The sequence below is a fragment of the Hevea brasiliensis genome, chromosome 2 (assembly GCF_030052815.1).
Source record: "Hevea brasiliensis isolate MT/VB/25A 57/8 chromosome 2, ASM3005281v1, whole genome shotgun sequence".
In the NCBI taxonomy this organism is placed as follows: Eukaryota; Viridiplantae; Streptophyta; class Magnoliopsida; order Malpighiales; family Euphorbiaceae; genus Hevea; species Hevea brasiliensis.
The window spans coordinates 288811-307843 of NC_079494.1; the positions used below are offsets into that span (position 1 = coordinate 288811).

Genomic DNA, 19033 nt, shown 5'->3' on the forward strand with positions numbered 1-19033 from the left:
ACATCCATTAACTTATTTTTCGCATCTTTTTATATTTCAAAATTTATATCTTCATAACATTAATAATTTTATAAAATTTAACTTACATTTTAAGTTATTTACTTCAAAATAAATAAGAATTGGAAATTAATAAAATAATGAAATATATAAATTACATGATAAATGTTTAAATATTAAAAAAAGAATTATATAATAAAATAAAATTAATTAATTTGCGCATAATGCTTATACTCTTTAATTTCATTTTGTTCTGACTTATTTTTTAAAGCTTTCATTAAAAAAAGAAAGAATATAAATATAAAGTATAAAATTTTATATTATTATAATTTTATATAAGAAAATTGAAGATAAATTACTTATATAAACTATAATAGCAATTATTTTAATTTTAAGGACTTTATCATGTTTATATAACACTTGAATTAGTCATTCAACAGAGACATATTTCACTTGATGGTAATCTATTATTTGATTCTATAATTTTTTTATAAATCCAACCTGAAAATCATCAAATTTTAATATTTTATGAGAAGAAAATTTACTCCTATATATCCAAAGCATTAATTTTGATATCTTTTTATCATCCTTGTGTAAATATATTTTATGTCAATCAAATTGTAAATTCTAAATATTAATGTCTATGACAAAAACATTTTGGAGATAGTAGAGACCTAATTAAAGGTTCATTACTACCTGTTGTTTTCCGTATGCAATGGGTTTCATCAAATGTTGATGAGATTTGTTTCAATGTTGAGATTCAAAAGATTTTAAGGCAACTACTAACTGAAAAATAATAAAAGCTCCCTAATTAGCGTGACAATTTTTTTTTATGTGTCAATATCATTTGAATTTATTTGATTTAAGAAAATTCGTCATTTATTTGAACTTAATTTAAAATAATTTATATATTAAGAATTAACTTAATACTTTATATAATTTAACTTACATTTTTTAAGTTGAGTTAATTAATTAAAATTTTGACAGAATGAAATAACTATAATTACTTTTTCCAAAAGTCAATATTTTGTATAAAGGCATATCTATTTAGAAATTACGAAACTTTAAATAACCAATAATTCAAAATATGAGGATATCCAGCATGTTTGATGCCTCTACACACAATTCAACTTTAATTACAACAATACAACAATGTCAATAACTATATAAAAATATCTTCCATAAAAATATTAAGATTTTGAACAAGAGTGATCCATATTGGATCAAGTTGATTTACATTAAATGTACATTGAAGAGGATAATTTCATAATTTTATATTTTTTAAAAAAAGTACACTTTTGAATTATTGTAGAAATTTATTTGAACAAAGTAAACATAATTTGTCATTTTATTGTTATTTTGCGATCATAGTACTTGTCTATTATAAATTATTAACTATTTAATGCAACTCTCGATGAGTAGCATGATGAAAGTTGTAAGCTATGTTTTGGGGGAAGTTATTGTTTATCGTTGGCCTCTATAGTAGAATTAGTCGAGCGACCCAAGAGGTAGTGGTTTACCTTGTGGCAAATGCAACCTATATTCTCATAAAAATTTCTCAATTAAAAATATATCACTTTTAATATATATATAATAAAAACATTTATAAACAAATAAAAATTATTCTTAAAAAATGCAATTAATAACTTAAGGATTGATGATCATAAGAGGTATTGACACGTGGCTAAGAGATTTGAGGTAATATGAATGGACGGGTATTCTTTGGCTTAGTACGACTACTTTGCTATGGCATGATTTTGCAGTAGCCTTTCCTAGGGAGAATTCTATTGAGACATAATGAAGGCTAAGAAAAATCTACCCTCCTTGTTATGGAGAGCACTTATTCATAGAACTGGGCAACCAATGCTTATGTGACATGTGTAAGGCTATTACAAGTGGGCTGTCTAAATCAATAACATCTATTTCAAGATCTAATCAAGTTGTCTTTAAAGTAATAATAGTTCTGACATACATAAGCCAATAGTGGCAGTGGATGACCAGTTTGACATCATAAATAGTCCATCCGACCTGTTCGTTTGAGGTAAGTGAGTATGCTGCCCTGTTGACAGGAGATATTTTGACCTAAATCGGTTGAAAGGAAATAGGACTTGGATGTCTTGGATTGTATTCCCTTAAGTCATGTGTTGGTCTTTTAATGAATCCCTTGGCTTTACCAGGGCATCGTCTCTTAGGTCAATTAAGTCTTCCATTGTTCCAAGATCTTTGCATTAGGGCTATCTCATAGGGCTTGCCTATTTTGGATGAAAAAGCATTGCTAATACTATTTTCTCAAGAATAGGGTTTGTGACTCTCTCCATTCTTCGGTTTACTTGGCCATCATTAACATAAAGATGAATAGGCATCTTCCTTTGATTCGAGGTTGAAGGTAAAATCTGGCCTAGGGTGGTTGTATTATAGATTGGGTCTAAGGTTTAGGTTGGATAGAGGATATTCAACCCCTTTTATAACTTATGATCATGATACGATGTCATCCTTTGGTATTTAGAGTGCAGAGGACCTCTTCATAAAGGTACGCATACTTCTCATCCATGAACCCCTCATGTAATAAGTATTTCCAATTTCCTAAGTACATAATACACGTGTCTTTCATCCACTTGCCTATTTATTTTATAGTGTATCAGATTGCCCTTATCCCAAACAATGATTATTTATGACAGTTGTCTTAGGGTGATAAGATACTTATTGCCATATTAACATTTGCCGCTTCAATTGTCGGGAACCATTAATTCGCGGTTTCAAAATTTTGAATCTATAAGATTAAGTCTCTTTACAGACTTTAGTCTTAAATCACACTTTCAATTAAGCATTTGAGTCCAAACATTCTATACTTTTGGTGCTCCCGCTCTTTACTCGCTATCATGGCTCCCTTTTTGTTCCCAAATTTAGAGAACATGAAGCCTTCCTTCACTCAGGCAGCCTTGGAGGAGCTAGATTGATAGTTCACTGTGGAACATGATTTGTCTCACATCTAGATTCCTCATGAGAATGAGAGAATAGCTTTGTTTAATGATTCCCTATTGCTAAAAGACGCTCAGTCAGAGGAAGGAGTGATAGTGGTATACTTAAAGCAATTGGAATATGGCTCATCTCTCCCTCCAACAAAATTTTTTGTGGATATTTTCAAATTTGGTTTTCTTCTGGGATTTTAGTGCTGAACTTGATTCAGTTATTGAGCTGCTTCAAGAATGTCTATAATTTATGAGATTTTTACCCTACTGTTCCTCGTTTCAAAACATTCTTCAGGGCCGTAAGTTAAGCGGATGACTTTTATGGGTTCAGCAACCACTAGGATTTCACCTTTAACCTCAAATCAGAGGAAGGCACCTAACTCACCTTAATGTTAATGATGGTTGAGTAAACCAAAGAATGGAAGGAGTCACAAGCCCTGTTCCTGAGAAATAGTATTAGAAACGCTCCTTCACCCAAAATAGGCAAGCCCTGTGAGATAGCCCTAATGCAAAGATCTTGAAACAACAAAAGACTTAACTAACCTAAGATATGATGCCCCAGTAAAGCCAGGGGATTCATTAAAAGGCCAACACATGACTTGAGGGAATACAATCCAAGACAAATGTGGAGTTTAAATCTAAGTTTTATTTCCTTTCAACCAGTTTAGGTTAAAATATCTCTCGTCAACAGGTTGACATACTCATTTACCTCAATGAACAGGTCGAGTGGACTATCTATTATGTCAAACATGTCATCCACTGCTACTATCAGCTTATGTATATCAGAGCTATTATTACTTTAAAGATAACTTGATTAGACCTTAAAATAAATGTCATTGATTTAGATAGCTCACTTGTAATAGCCTTATACGTTTCACATAAGCATTAGTTGCCTAATTCTATAAATATGAGCCGTCCACAATAGGGAGGATAGATTTTTCTTAGCCTTCGTTATGTACCAATAATTCTCCCTAGTAAAGGTCACTGCATAATCGTGCTATAACAAAGTAGTCTTACTTAGCCAAAGAATACTCGTCTATTCACATTGCCATCTCTTAGCCACATGTCAATATCTCGTATGACCATTAATTCTTAAGTTATTAGCAATAAATTATCACAACTATATTACAATAATTTTTTTTCTTTTAAAATTTTACTATATGCATCGCATAATAACATCATTGTCAGTATTTATAAATATGTCTCGTCAATATAAACATAATTGTAAAGCTAATGGCATACTTTAACTGAAAATAGAGATCATAATATAAAAATTGACATATTTTCCTAAAATTTTCATATTAATAAATTTATTTATAGCTCAAAATTTTCAATATTAAATATCAACTACTTTTTTAAAACGTTCAAACTATGATGTCTAAAAATTTTTCACTATCTAACAATAAGAAAAAATTAAAATTTTATCTCTAAAAGAGTAATTTTCTTATATTCTCGAGTCTCGATACCAGTATAATTTTCCGAGAATTAATAACAACCATGATAGAATGTGTGTGCGCGCAGCAAAATAAATCAGACAAACAATTCTAGGAGAGGGTTGACCTTTGACCTCCCGCGTGATTTTATTCTCTTATCCCTCCGTTTCAAAAAAATTTCTCCGTCCCGTTTCTGCCATTTGGGGCTTTAGCTCTTTGCAAGCGGCAAATTTGTAATAATGGGAAAACAGGGAGTGTAATTAGTCATTACAATATCTCTCATAAAATAATGCAAGGTACAGCTATGACGGGCATAATAATAGCACAAGTGCCATACCCACACTCGCGACAGAGCGTGCGGAAACACCTCGAAAGTAATGACATAAGATTGGCAAAGACGCCAAATAAAGAGAGTGAGCATAAGGGAAAGAGGTGGGGGCTGCTGTGTATATAATTCATGTCCGTATTATGAGAGGGGCTTTCTTCTTTTTCTAGCTTTTGCTTTCCCTTCCCTCCCAAATTTCACTCTCTCTGACCTAATTGTCTCAGCTCAGCAACAACACCATCTCTAAATCTAAGAGAAGATCCCTCTAAAGTCTAAATTTAGCGGGTCTTTCTCTTTCTCTTTCTCATTTCTGTCTTAGATCTATCTATCTATAACTTGTCTATATTGTGCCACATATATATAGGTCTCATCATCTGACATATAAGTTTTTTTTGTAGCTGCTGACTTTGGATTTGGTCTTTGGTTTGAGGTTGATAATTAATAAGAGATCCCGAGAAGAAGAAAATTAAGATGACTCCAGCGAATTTGGCCGGGCAGTTTGGTGACACTACATACACCAAGGTGTTTGTTGGGGGCTTGGCTTGGGAGACACAAAAAGAGACCATGAAGAAGTACTTTGAGCAGTTTGGTGAGATCTTGGAGGCTGTTGTCATCACCGATAAGGCCACCGGCAGATCCAAGGGATACGGATTTGTATGTTTTGTTTTCTTTCTTTTTTTCTTATGATTTTATCCCTAGATCTTGAAGCTAAAGTTTTGAAATATATGCAGCATGAAAATTAAGAATTTTTTTTAGTTAATTTGGAAAATGTGCTGTTTTCGTGAATATTTTAGGTAACTTTTCGGGATCCGGAAGCAGCTATGAGGGCCTGTGTTGATGCTGCTCCTGTGATAGATGGGAGAAGGGCTAATTGCAACCTTGCATCTTTGGGAGTTCAGAGATCCAAACCTTCTACTCCAAAGCATGGTATTTTTTTTCCTTGTTTTATTATTTTTCCTGTTAATATATATATATAATGTCATACATTTGGATCGGATTTAAACTGGATATACATGTGGAGGATTATCATTTATTTCAGATCCGAAAATGTTAATTTACAATGCCTTTCATTTTATCCTTCATCGTGTAGGAGATGCTATATCTCATGCATTTCTTGTTCTTTGATTCATTAGGCAAGCCTTACCGTTTATGGATCGATTTATGTCTAAATGCCAAGTTTTTTTTTTCATATATATATATATATATATATATATTAGAAGTTGAATTACCTTAGTGGTTTTTATATTTATTTTGTGTTTTTTTAACTGTAAAAATTCATTGGGTCCAAAAATATTCCTTTTTGAATTAACCAATGCATTTCACAGAGTCGAATCAAAATGCAGAATGAATATTCTTCCCAGCAGGGAAAGTTCTATTCTTTCTTGTTTGGACTAGATCCACGATATAAATTAAAGTATATAAGTGGGAGAGAGAATGGAAGGTCTTCTCCACGCATTGCCTGTTAAGGAAATACCTTATTTTTTATTATTATTTTAGTTTTTTTTTAATTATTATTACTTTAGTTCATTATTATTGTTTAAGAACGGTTTCATCTATAATATAGAAATGATGCATACTTAAAACTGTCTTCATTAATTCTGAACCTTGCATGTTCAGACCTTAGGGGTAAGTTTTATTATGTTAGGTGATTTTTGGCTACAAAAATAAATGAAATTTTGTGATAACAAAACGTTGCAGGAGGAGCAGGTAGGAACTTTAGGGTAATGAGCTCTTTTCAGACTGGGTTTGGAGGTGGGGTGGGAACAACTTTTCCTTCAGCAGCATCCTTCCCTCATTATGCCATCCAGCAAGGGATACCTTATAATGTTTATGGGTATGCTTTTTTGTTCTCTCTCTCTCTCTCTCTCTCTCGTTTATATCACGGGATGCTGCATGCACGTGCATTGCCAACTCATGCACATCCAACCCATAAAACTAGGGTTGTCAAGCACTCTCATCCAGTAATTATGCATCTCTCTCTCTCTCTCTCTCTCTCTCTCTCTCAGTGGTTAAGAGAAATGAGAACGATTCGCTTATTTATTCCTTTCCATCATCATAGACTCACTGTGCACATGCTCATTCCTTTTCTTGCTTTTTCCTTGTGAATACTCTCGTTCTCTCTCTTCCCGGCAAAGACATGCATCACATTAAACATGATAACATGCACATTGCACATTTGGACCTACAAAGAATGTGCTAGACATAAGCCCGTGGCCATCACCTTATACAGTAATGCACTCTCTCTCTTCTCACAAGCCCTCAATTAGCATTTCCTCATCCATTGATCCATATGCAATATTGTTATATCATGTAATGCATTTCGCTTTATATATGCATTTCATATATATATGCCATCCATCTTTAATATAAATGAAGATTGATCGAGTGAATGCCACAAGCCCATTTGTATATATATATATTCTCTCTCGTTAAATGCTTCTTCTTCTCCTTCTTTTGGGAGAGTCTTCTGACTGTAAATGCTGACTTTTCTCTTTTATATTTTCTTTTCTTTAAACAACATTTCAGGTACTCTCCATACTCGCCAGACTACACTTACCCGGCGGTTTGTACAAATTTCGCTTTTACTTTTCTCTTTTTTCACATTATTTCCTAGGATGCGTTTTCGAGCATACTTTTTAGCAGACAAAGTCTTTTTCACTTTTCATTACTATTATTTCCACTATTTCATTTTTTATGAGCAAAAATGATTTTATTAATATTTTAGAACCACTATTTCATTTCATTTCTTTTCTTTTCTTTTCCTCCACAGATATACATTTTTCCTTACATCATCATCATTATTAATTAGCGGGAAATATTATTAAGTATGGTGTTTTTATACGTTGTCATGATTGGTAATTGGTAGGCCAAGCCTGGCGAGACATTCATTATTTTTACACTATTCTCCTTTTAACAAGCAAGTATTCATTGAATGGTTCATCTTAATTTTCGCATCCAATGCAAATATTATTATATACACAGTGAATGGTACTTTAAGTGTTTGTTTAGCTATTGCCAGCAGGGATCCATGAGCAGCATCTTTGAAATATTTGCACGGTCAATAATGTACAATATAATACGTGTGCCTTTGATTTCAATATTTGCTACTTATTAATTCAAAATATAATATATATGATGAGAAGTGTATATAATAATTGAAACTCATATTATTTATTTTAAATTCATAATAATTAAATTTAAGTAAGCTTTTTAATTTTAAAAAATATTGTTAATTTTTTTTTTCTCACGATAAACTAAAGAATGCCAAGTGGTAAAAAGTGAATTCACAGCTGGCGGTATTCTTTTACTTGTTTGTCGATTTGAGAATATGGAACAACGGGCACCATCTCTGTGATATGTTATCTCACTCAATAAATCTCACAGCCTTCTAAAATTCTCAAGGAACTGTGAGAGCTAAGAAAACGGACAAATCAGTGAAGGCTGGGATTGACTATAAGCTGTTGTCCATATGTAAAAATTCAAAAATAAAATGATACACCTAAATTCAGTTACCCAGTTGCATGTTACATGTGAAGCAAATCAGCCAATGCATTCAGTACTGAAATATATGTACGAAAGGCATAATTATGTTTTCTGAAATAATTAACTTTTTTGAAATGTGTTCAGAGCTACTACAGTATATATGGAGGGGCAACTGCCCAGTATTCTATGTACGGAACTGGGCCTGGAGGGATGATGACAGGTGCGGCAACTGCGTTTTATCCTTATCTCCAATTTGGAGAGGGAAGTGGAGGAGGAGCTGCTGGCTACACTTCAGGGCAAAGCTATGGTGTTCAGTATCCTCACCATCTGTTTCAGTATTCAGCCATTAATTCAACTGGAGCGTACCCCCAGCACTATGGTGCACCCATGTCTCTTGCACCAACTGCAGCTTTGCAATCAGGTATTTACTCTTTAACATGACATATTCTCCTATATTTGTGCTTTGATTTGGTGTCCATCGAAATAATGCGTGATGATATATAATGAGAACTAAATACAAAAATTTTTAGAATTAACAAGTTATTTATCTTCTATATTTATTGGGCTTTATTACTGATCACTTCATCTGCATGCATACCTTAAGCAGCATAAAGACAAGTTATCTATTGGAAGGAGTACTAATATCTTTGACAGTGTGCTTTGCTGTGCCACAGGCGTGACCATGGCTCTTCGTGCCCCGCCAATTCCTCATCGCTAGAGACTATCGCATTCTAGCCACCTGGCCCCACTTCTATGCTTCCTCATCTGCTTTTTTGAGGTCTCACCTTTGGCCTAACCATGGTTCTCTCTTTGCCTTTCTATTAACTCAAACCCCCCATAGGGGTTACAGCACTAGTCACTCCAAAAACTGGAGTCATGCATCTCAATTTTTCCCTTGCATATACGTTTGAAAGAAAGGTTCCCTGAAGAGAACCAAATCTATCATGTGTATGTATTCTCCAACTCAAGCTATAGGATTAGCTTTGAGTGGAAACATTTTTTTTTTCTATTGTTAGCCCTGGAAATGGCTAACCAAGAAAATAACCATTTTGTAAATGCTAGCCTAGGGAAGGCTAATCCACTGGAAAATGGTTTGCAAAAATGTATATTCAGCAACACAAATATAGCAAGCCCTTTGTTTTCAATACCAGCTTTTTAGTGCCTAATCCCTCCAACAATTAATAGATGATCACCTCTAGATGAAGAGGCAGTTTTATTTTAGCAAAATCATGGCCAGGGCATGGATGCCCTCAGTTTTTGTGCATTGACATCTTAGCTAGTCTTAGGATTTTAGAGCTAGCTAGGACCACGCAATCATGTTATTTCATATTTTTTTTGTTACCAACTTTACTTTTAAAATCTTAATGTGTTTTAACCAACAACCTTCCCTTGGGTAAGGGAAGAAAATCTCATTAACTGTTCTTTTAATTATTATTTGTACTTTTTTACATTTCCTGTAAATTCATTGTGGCTAAACTTTGGGAGTTTTAGCCTCTTTTAGTAAAGAATAGGAGGGTTAGTGTTTGTTTTTTTTTTTTTGCATCTAGATTTTACCCTGTTTCAACATCACGCCGAGAACTCCATAAATGGATGTGGAGCTCACAGCACATGCATGCAACTCTAGGGAGATATTTTGATTCCCTTGAGTTCTTCTCCTCTAACTCACCAACCATGGTTAGGACTTAGGTTATCCTCTCTCCCTCTGTCTCTGTCTCTCCCCCTCTCTGTGGAACTTTTACCTGGAGATGGATCAAGATACTCTTTATATGTATAAGCCCTATATATGGTTTGTATTGTAATTAGGATGCTACTTAATTAATTAGGACAAGATTCATTCTCTAACCACGGTGGTTGAGAATGGATATATGCTACTCACTTCTATGCTTTTAATTTGAGACTGCAATGCTTACTTTTCCGCCAATGCTTTGTCCATCCTAGACAAGCAAAATTATTGTTCACAAATTTTGTCATGATAATCTTCTCTTAATTTCTTGGCATGTATAAAACAACTATATATTGCTTTTCAAATGGAGGACAATCTGCACCACAACTATTCAACTCGAGTTGTAAGCTTTTATGTATTTGGGTTGACCAAGTGCAGAGCATCTTCAAATCCTGAAACCATATCTTGTTTCTGCAAAGCTATGATTAAAACATAAACAGGCTAGGCTTAATGGGACAGGAGATGGAGTCCACCAGCACCCTGGAGTTTGCCTCCAAGTCAAAGACCATATGGGAATGTCCTAAAATTGGCAATTCTAATTTCTAATAGCTTGAAAAATGTCAAATCCTTCCCCTCAGATACCCAAACCATATGTTATATTTGGGGTAAATCTTAGAACGAGCAAATGAGTTTCTGCACACGAATTTCTGTAAATCAACTGTAAATTTAATTAAGGCTTTCATTAACTTAACCAAAATGATATTAAACATTAATTAAAAATAAAATTTTAATTTTTAACTATTAGAGGGGAAGTTCGAGTTATGCCGAAGAATGTTAGATGTTCATCTTCTATACTCTTGCGTGCTCGGATTTCAAACCATTAATAATAATAATAATAATAATAATAATAATAATAATAATGGCTACTCCTGAGATGAGAGAAGTTATCCAATCCTAAACTCTGTAGCACAAAGCTCACACATGCATGGAAATCTCTAGGGAAATAATTAATAAATTGTATGTAACAAGTTTAATTACCTCTATTACAAAACTAAAAATAATATTAATTATTTGTTTATCAGAGAATTTTATCAAGTATATTTTCTTTTGAAAAAATATAAATAACCCTCTTCATGCGTTATAAACACTTTTATTTTTATTTAATTAAAATTTAATCAGTTAAATAATAATATGATGGGATACAACGAGATATAACACTTTTTTAAACAACTCATAAATATAATAACTTAAAATGAATAAATGTAAATACTCAAATTAATACCTTTTATTTTCTTCATCTTAAAAGATCAAAAAATATCATTACTCTGATTACACTTTAGTCATTCTTTAATTTAAAAAAGAAAACAAATATCTAATGACATCCACCTTTATTAAATTGCGAAAAATCATTGGGTTTGCTTTAGAGAGGGCTTTCCACTTTTTAGGTGATGAATTTGTCTCGTGTTGAATGCTGCCATTAAAAAGGCTCCCTTTAAATTGATTTTGAGACTTGGGCTTGATTGAGCTAATGTCGGAAGCATGTTCATGAGCAAGGTTAATTGCATTCTGGTTGCTGAAGAATTTCCCTGATGATCTATGCCAATATGGCAACCACCAAAAAGTGTATGCTTATACCCTGCCAATATATTTATAATTGCTAAGGAAAATGATCAAATCTAGGACTTCTCTGATTGGATATGCATATATAAAAAGTTAAAATAGTCCACGCATATATATATATATATATATATATATATATATATATATATATATATATATATATCTCTGTCGTTGCTGGACATGTTTTTAGAAAGAAAAACAAATAAGTAATTGTATTTTTAGGCTAAATAAATTTAAAATCAAATTTTAAACTTAATAAATTCTTCTATTTTCTAATGAAACTCAAATAAGTAGTCACCTAATAAAATATTATTTTTAATAATAAAAATATTATTTTCTCCATTTTTAATAATAATTTTAAGATTAAATGTTATTAATAAAAAAAAATATTTTATTAAGTAAAAATTTATTTGACCTTAATTAAAATCTATCGAGACTTATTTAATCTAAAACTTATGTTTAAATTTATTTAACTCTCAACCAAAAGTATAGAGAATTATTCATTTATTTATTTTCATGTTTTTCTCATAGTTGGTACGTGCTGAATTTAATAGATAACGTGCTTATTTGACACTGCATTTAGGGAGTCAAAATTATTTTTTTGAATAAAAATATCATTTTATATGCTATTAAAAAAAGTAATTTAAAAAAATTATTTTATTATTTTAATATTTTTATGATTAAAATTTATTAAATTTAATTTTAAATTATTTTTTAATACTTTCTTTCTCAATAACAATTTTAAATCCAACATATTTAAATTTATTCATAAAATTATTGTAAGTAAAAGGTTTGAAAATTTTGTTTTCATAACTCAGCCCAATCTGATCCAATAAACCAGAAAGCAACCCGATATGGTTAGCCCAAACAAGAAACCACACAGGAAATGGAGAATTTGTATGTTAAAATCGTGATTTAATGTAGTATAATATATATGTGTGGATTTCATAAAATAATAATTATTTATTAGTAAGTCTAAAAAAATAATTACCTACCATTTTTTTCAAATAATTTAAATAAATATAATATGCATAAAAATATTCACCCAATATATTGACGACACATTGACTTATAGTAATTATTATTTTTATGTTTACGGAAAATCATGCTAGTATACGAGAATAATGATCCTTAATGAACTAATAGGGAGGTTATCTGACCCATTCTACCGATCGGACATTAGACCATTCAGAAAAATCATCCGAATGCTATTGAGTTCGATCCCTAAGGTGGCTCTCGAAGAAAGATTGAATGGAAAATCAAAAAGTGACATAATTATATAAGCGCATTAATGAGCTACACAATAGAGTACTGTGAAGTACGGTCAATGTCACCATATTAATAGTTTAATTATTGCTACAATGATAACAAATAACTAACACAATAAGCAAATTTTGTATCTCACGCATTCAAATTGAATACTACTATTTAGCATATATCATTTGATAGCATCAAGCTCTCCATTATTGATGTACCAGTTAGTATATAAAGCTTTATTAGCCCAAGATAAAACATTTGAACACACATTCTCAACCCTCTTATTCTTTTTGCTATTTATTACCTTTTTCAACTCTCACTAATTTAATCATCAGAGTGTTATCGAAGAATAACTCTTCTTTGCACCGAATATATAGCACATTGACGATAAGTGATTTACATTTCAATATAACATATTTAAAATGTTTTTAGCATAGCACTTTATATATACATAATCTTTGGGGTGTATATCAAGTGCTTGCTTTTGGAGAAAACTTTGCACATGCATATAACCATCTTGGGCTAATAGAGTCATCATAGAGCTTAAAGTGTCAACATTGCTCTCAAACTGTCAAAGTTTATTATATGCGCTTAAGATGTCAATACCATATAAAGAAAGTGTGTTGCAAGTATATAGAGATATTGCAAATTTTTGCGATTTCAATGTATTTTTAAGCAATATTTTCAATTATATGATTTGAAATAAATAATTTTATTTTAACTCAATTATGTGATTTAAAATAAATGATATTTATTCAGATAATTTATTTTAACCGTAAAAGAAGAGTGACTATGTCTTTGGTGGTTGTTGGTTTTGTGGAAGATTTGGCAGGGAGAGGAATGGATAGAGAGAGATTAGAGCATGAACTTGAAAAACCAAACCAAATTAAAAAATTAAAACTTCATAAAATTATTAACTAAAACCAAACTAAATTTGAAAAAAATGAAACTTCTTAAAATTGTTAACCAAAACCAAACTAATTTACTTTATTTTAAAATTATTAATCAAAAGTAAATTTTAATCAAAATTAATTCAATTTATCAAATAACTGAATAAAAGAAAATATTACCGATTCGATTTAATTTTTTAATTATTTTTTTTTATTACAATTGACCTAGGCTCACCCCTAATAATTTTACCTGAAAATGGCGCATGGCAGAAACGCTCGTAATTCAAACATCATTCAGATCAAAGGATCACTGAAGCATCCACATCACTCCAGGGAAAATTTTCAGACCTCCAAAGCGTCTACACCTTTTCATAAAATTATCCAGGAGAATATGTACAAAGTACAGTTAAAAATTTACAGCATGACAGAACGAAATTGTGATTAGGACCAGTTGAAAACAATGGCTCTCGAAACACATCACGCTCGCCGTTTACTCAATCGCCATGAATTAGGTTCATGGTATCTGTCATATAGTGGCTCGATCCGTTCTTGACGTTTCCTCTTGCTCATTTTTGTAGGATCTGCCACCTTAAAGAACCTCGGTGCCAGTTCCACAAGCCATTTGGGATCTATAACAGTCACCTCGCGCATGTACTCCTTTGTAGTCATTACCAGTTCATGGTAGATGACCCAGTCTGGTTGTCTCTGAAAAAGAGCACTGCTCGGGTGAATATAAACAGGTTGGTTCTCAACTAGGGTCCGATAACCCTCCTGTGGATCCTTTCTAGCAGCATGAAAGAAGAATCCAGCTGTAATTGCTTTTCTTATCTTCGTGAAATTCTTTCCAGCACTCACAACATCCAATTTGTATCTAAAATCCAGCAATAGCAATTGAGTTAGAATCAATTTGATAAACACATTAATAATAAAGTGGTGTGTTCTTCCCATCAACCTATAAATGACCAAAAAAAAGAAAAAAAAAAGACACTAATGCAAGAAATTAACATTGCCTTATTCTAAAGATCTGCAGGAAAGGTAACTGATCGATAGAACAAATAAATAAAGCCAGATTTGAAACTTCAACCATAAAACATAAATAAAATAAACACCCATGCTACTGATTTGATTGTGATAGATGTAACAGCAGATCCTCTGTAACATCATTTCAACCAGACAATACAAACGACCATGCTACTGAGTCAATTGCAAGACAAAACAGCAAATCCTCTATAGCATCCACAGACTAGAAATTGTTGGCAACTAAAAGTAGATGGGTTGAATGAAAAGGTTGATCTTGAAAGTTGAGTCCCCATTAAGCATCATATGACTTGCCCTTTGAACAAATGACAAGACAAACACAGGTCTGGGATCAATGATCAGAATGGAAGTATCTTCAACACAGTTTGAAAACATTCAATATATATCTCTAAGGTACAAAGAGTAATTCAGAGTGCTCAACATATACAAATATTTGCAGCAAAACAAGCCTCACCTCAACCTGTAATCAATAAGTTCCTATTTGTTAACTCACATTAATCTATTATCACAATATTGTACTAAGGCACAAATGAAAATTATAAGAAAATAAAATTAAAAAAATTAGTATACAACCGTTGTCACACAACTGGGGGGGAAAAAGACAAGGCTATGATATATATATATTGGTCAAACACCTACTAGCATAAATACAATATCAAATATGTACATTCACATTTTTTCTGGAGATAGTACCTATGTGACTTTTTTGGACTTGCCATCAATTTGATCAAAGTTGAAAAGAAAATGAACATATCAACAGTTAGCTTTTTTCCTAATCAGTGAATACAGTCCAAGAAAATAAATATGACAGTTAATAAAGAGAACACATAAAAGGAGAATGGAGTATCATGGCAAGGGCATTAGTTAAAATAACAGAAGATGAAAATCATACTTATCCATGATTGAGAGAAGCTGTTTCCTAACATCCTGTGCCCTCCTCAAGGATCTGGACTGAACAAAATTCTCAAAACACCAAGGCCCTGAAAAGTTCTTAGCTTTCCAAGCCTCATATACAGCGAGTAAGGTCAAATGGTCTCCCTCAGGCTGGAAAAACTTGGCCCTCTTCTGATCTGCTTGAGCTTGTTTTTCCCTAGGCCTGTAGAATATGTTACCAGTTTGGATCATGGCAATAATAGTCAAAATCTCATCACTGCACCCAAGATCTACACTTGCCAACAACATCTTGGACAATGGTGGATCCAGAGGAAATTCAGCCATTTTCCTTCCCAATTTGGTCAGAAGGCCCTCTTCATCCAGAGCTCCTAGACTGTATAACTGTTCCATGGCAGATATGAGGGCCTGTGGTGAAGGTGGATCCATAAAATCAAAAGACAAGAGATCATTAATTCCCATTGCCTTCATTGTGAGTGTAGTAAATCCAAGATTTATTCTTTGAATTTCTGGAATTGTGGTTGGGGACATCTCATTACGGTATGCACTTTCAGTGTACAGACGATAACACTTTCCAGGCCCAGTACGCCCAGCTCTTCCAGCCCGCTGCTTGGCAGATGCTTGTGAAATTGGCGTTATAACCAGAGAATCAAGCCCCTGCTTTGGATTATATACATTCTGCTTTGCAAACCCAGGATCAATAACATAAAAAATCCCATCAATTGTCAGTGAAGCCTCAGCAATATTGGTTGCCACAACAACCTTCCTCTTCCCTGGTGGGGCAGGTTCAAAAATCCTGGACTGCATTTCACTGGGAAGGGCACTATAAACAGGTAATATAATCAATTCCGGAACATTTTTTCCCAAACCTTTCATCCTCTCATAGAGAGATTGGCATGCAAAATCAATCTCCTCCTGACCAGTCAAGAAAAGAAGTATGTCACCTTCAGGTTCTGTCAAGTGGATTTGTAGCACAGTGATCAAAGCTGCATCTAAATAGTCACTTTCTGGCTGTTTGGTGTACAATATCTCCACAGGAAAAGTTCTCCCAGGAATTGTGAATATGTTACAGTTGAAGAAATATCCTGAAAATTTCTCAGCATCTAGTGTGGCAGATGTGACAATCAAGCGAAGATCAGGTCTCCTCTTTACAAGCTGTTTAAGTAACCCAAAAAGGACATCAGTGTGGATTGTCCTCTCATGAGCTTCATCAAGCATTACCACTGAATATTGAGAAAGATTATCATCAATCAGAATCTCCCTAAGTAGCATGCCATCTGTCATGTACTTGATCACTGTATCTGGTCCAGTACAATCCTCAAAACGAATGGCATAACCAACCTCCTCCCCTAAACGACACCCAAACTCTTCAGCCACCCTCTTGGCCACAGACATTGCAGCCACCCTACGAGGCTGAGTACATCCAATCTTACCCTTCGTGGTATAACCTGCCTCGGCAAGATACTGTGTCACCTGGGTAGTCTTACCTGAGCCTGTCTCACCAATAACTACCAGAACCTGATTATCATGGACAGCTTGAATTAGCTCTTTTTTCAATTTATAGATTGGCAAGCTCTGCCTCTGCTCCTGAATGGATAACTTTGATCTTTGGCCAAATGTTAAAGCTTTTCCAAATGCATCCTTCTTCCACTCAGGCATGTCATAAGCAGATAAACCAACTCCTCTAAGCTCCTGAGCGAGATGCCTCTCACCAGTCTCAGGCATTGGGTCTTCCCAAGGACGATTAAGATCCTTCGGTATTGAATCAAGCATCGTCCTCTGCTGTTGTTCCCTTACTTCCCTCCTCTCCTTTATAAGTGCAGACTGAAGCGCAGCTGCACGACTCAATGATCCTTCTGGATTCTTAAAAATCTTCACGGGAGACATATCAACAGAGTACCTAGTCTGGCCTTGCAAAAATGCAGGCTCATCTTCATTCAACTCAATTTCAAGATCCTCCTCAGCGCCCTCTTCTTGATAAAGCATCCCATCTCGCTCTTCATCATACATGGGATACTCTTTGACACTTAAAACTCCAGAAGCAATCAACTGTTTTGCCTCCCATCTCTCCGGTGAGCTCATTCTCTTCAATGGCCGACGCGATGGAACCGCATCATCCTCCTCCATGATCCTAATCCCAGAAAGCCCTGTCCTGGTCACTGGCCCCTCCTTAGATGCCGAAGGATTAGTCCTAAAAGTACCATCATCATCATCTGAGCTCCTCTTCAAACGAAGTAGATCCTTACCTGTATTCTGATCAACATCCCTCATGGAAAGACTCAACTTCTGTCCGGAAATTGAAATCACCTTAACATAAACCTCCAGGTCCCGCTTCACAACATCCTTGGCATTACCAACCCTCCTATTTGCAATCTGTGAAACATGAACCAAACCCTCCTTGCTCCTAAAGTCATTCAATTGCACAAAACAACCTGAGTCCATCACTCTCGACACCCTGCCCTTATAAACCTTGTACAATTCAGGCTCACTGGAACTATTGGGTCCGTTCCTCCGATCCCTTTCGCTTTCACCACCGTCCCTGTCATGATAATCATTTTCTTCACTCCCATTTCTCCTATGCCTGTCATGCCTACCCCTCTGCTTTCCTCTACTCCTATAATCACCATCTCTACTGTCATGACCAACATCATAATCTCTATCTCTACGCCTCTCATCTCTATCAGATCTATCCCTATGCCTGTCTCTATCCTTACCCCTCCGGTCTCTGTCTCTGTTCCTATCGTCCTCTTCCTTTTCCTCTTCTTTCCTTCTCTCCCTAGCCTCCATTTCGAGTTCGCGTTCAAGGTTCTTGGCTCTCTCCTTACTGTCTGCAATAGCCAGAGCTCTGAATTTGGAATTTTTAGCGTCAGAGAGAGAAGTGGGGTCTTTATTCTTGGATTCCTTACCAGACTTGGGCTTGGGCGGAAGGATGGCATGAATGATAGTTAGTAATGTGCGGACAAAGTAATCGGGCATCTCGGCACCGTTTTCCTTCAACTTGGAATCAAATTCATCTACTGTCTCACAATTTCGGCCTAATTCGGTGATGAACTCCGCCAATACTTTGTCCCCAAACCCTAAGTGAGTTTCGAGCTCCGTGCAAACCTTAGATACGAGTGATAAGTATTCCAGTTTCTTAAGGCCATCGTTGTCTCGTGTTTGTGTTGTGGTAGCCATTATTCAATTTCTAGGTTTAGTACCCTTGGAGATCGATTCAAAAAAAGAAGGGGAAAAGATTGGGATATTTGAAGCCAAAAGTTTAAAGTTTCTAGTTTAGGGTTAGGGTTTTTTATTACGTACTAGAGATGCAACTATAACTATCGATCGGCAGTTGAAAATTTTCCTCTTTTTTTTAATCCCCTCTCCGTCTTCTTCATCTTCTTCCTCCTAATTCCTAAAGAAACCTAAGGCTCAATGAAATCGACATCGTGAGCACGCGGTCCACCTAATATTATATGGTGCGGGTT

At 34.2% G+C, this 19033-nt stretch overlaps 2 protein-coding genes across 3 annotated transcripts; one reads left to right on the plus strand and one right to left on the minus strand.

Moving 5' to 3' along the window:
- Positions 1-4838: 4838 nt before the first annotated feature.
- On the plus strand, positions 4839-10128 carry LOC110669220 (uncharacterized). Of its 2 annotated transcripts, none has more exons than XM_021830750.2 (7): positions 4839-5009; positions 5123-5378; positions 5519-5651; positions 6423-6558; positions 7251-7287; positions 8352-8628; positions 8882-10128. In XM_021830750.2, the coding sequence occupies exons 2-7, from the start codon at positions 5196-5198 to the stop codon at positions 8923-8925; spliced, it is 810 nt and encodes a 269-aa protein (XP_021686442.1). In that variant the 5' UTR covers positions 4839-5009; positions 5123-5195; the 3' UTR covers positions 8926-10128. The 2 variants fall into 2 exon arrangements, with proteins under 2 accessions (XP_021686442.1, XP_021686443.1); XM_021830751.2 differs by having other exon boundaries at positions 4850-5009; positions 8862-10128.
- A 3848-nt stretch (positions 10129-13976) lies between these two features.
- On the minus strand, positions 13977-19000 carry LOC110669288 (probable pre-mRNA-splicing factor ATP-dependent RNA helicase DEAH5). The gene is made up of 2 exons (XM_021830871.2): positions 15568-19000; positions 13977-14508 (listed from the first exon to the last, which is right to left on the minus strand). The coding sequence occupies exons 1-2, from the start codon at positions 18741-18743 to the stop codon at positions 14115-14117; spliced, it is 3570 nt and encodes a 1189-aa protein (XP_021686563.1). The 5' UTR covers positions 18744-19000; the 3' UTR covers positions 13977-14114.
- Between the last annotated feature and the right edge of the window lie 33 nt (positions 19001-19033).

Coding starts and splice junctions, on each gene's coding strand:
- LOC110669288 (XM_021830871.2), bottom strand. CDS start 18,743: ATGGCTACCACAACACAAACACGAGACAACGATGGCCTTAAGAAACTG. Junction 14,509..15,567: donor CTTCTCTCAATCATGGATAA/GTATGATTTTCA, acceptor GCTGGATTTTAG/ATACAAATTGGATGTTGTGA.
- LOC110669220 (XM_021830750.2), top strand. CDS start 5,196: ATGACTCCAGCGAATTTGGCCGGGCAGTTTGGTGACACTACATACACC. Junction 5,379..5,518: donor GATCCAAGGGATACGGATTT/GTATGTTTTGTT, acceptor TGAATATTTTAG/GTAACTTTTCGGGATCCGGA. Junction 8,629..8,881: donor AACTGCAGCTTTGCAATCAG/GTATTTACTCTT, acceptor GCTGTGCCACAG/GCGTGACCATGGCTCTTCGT.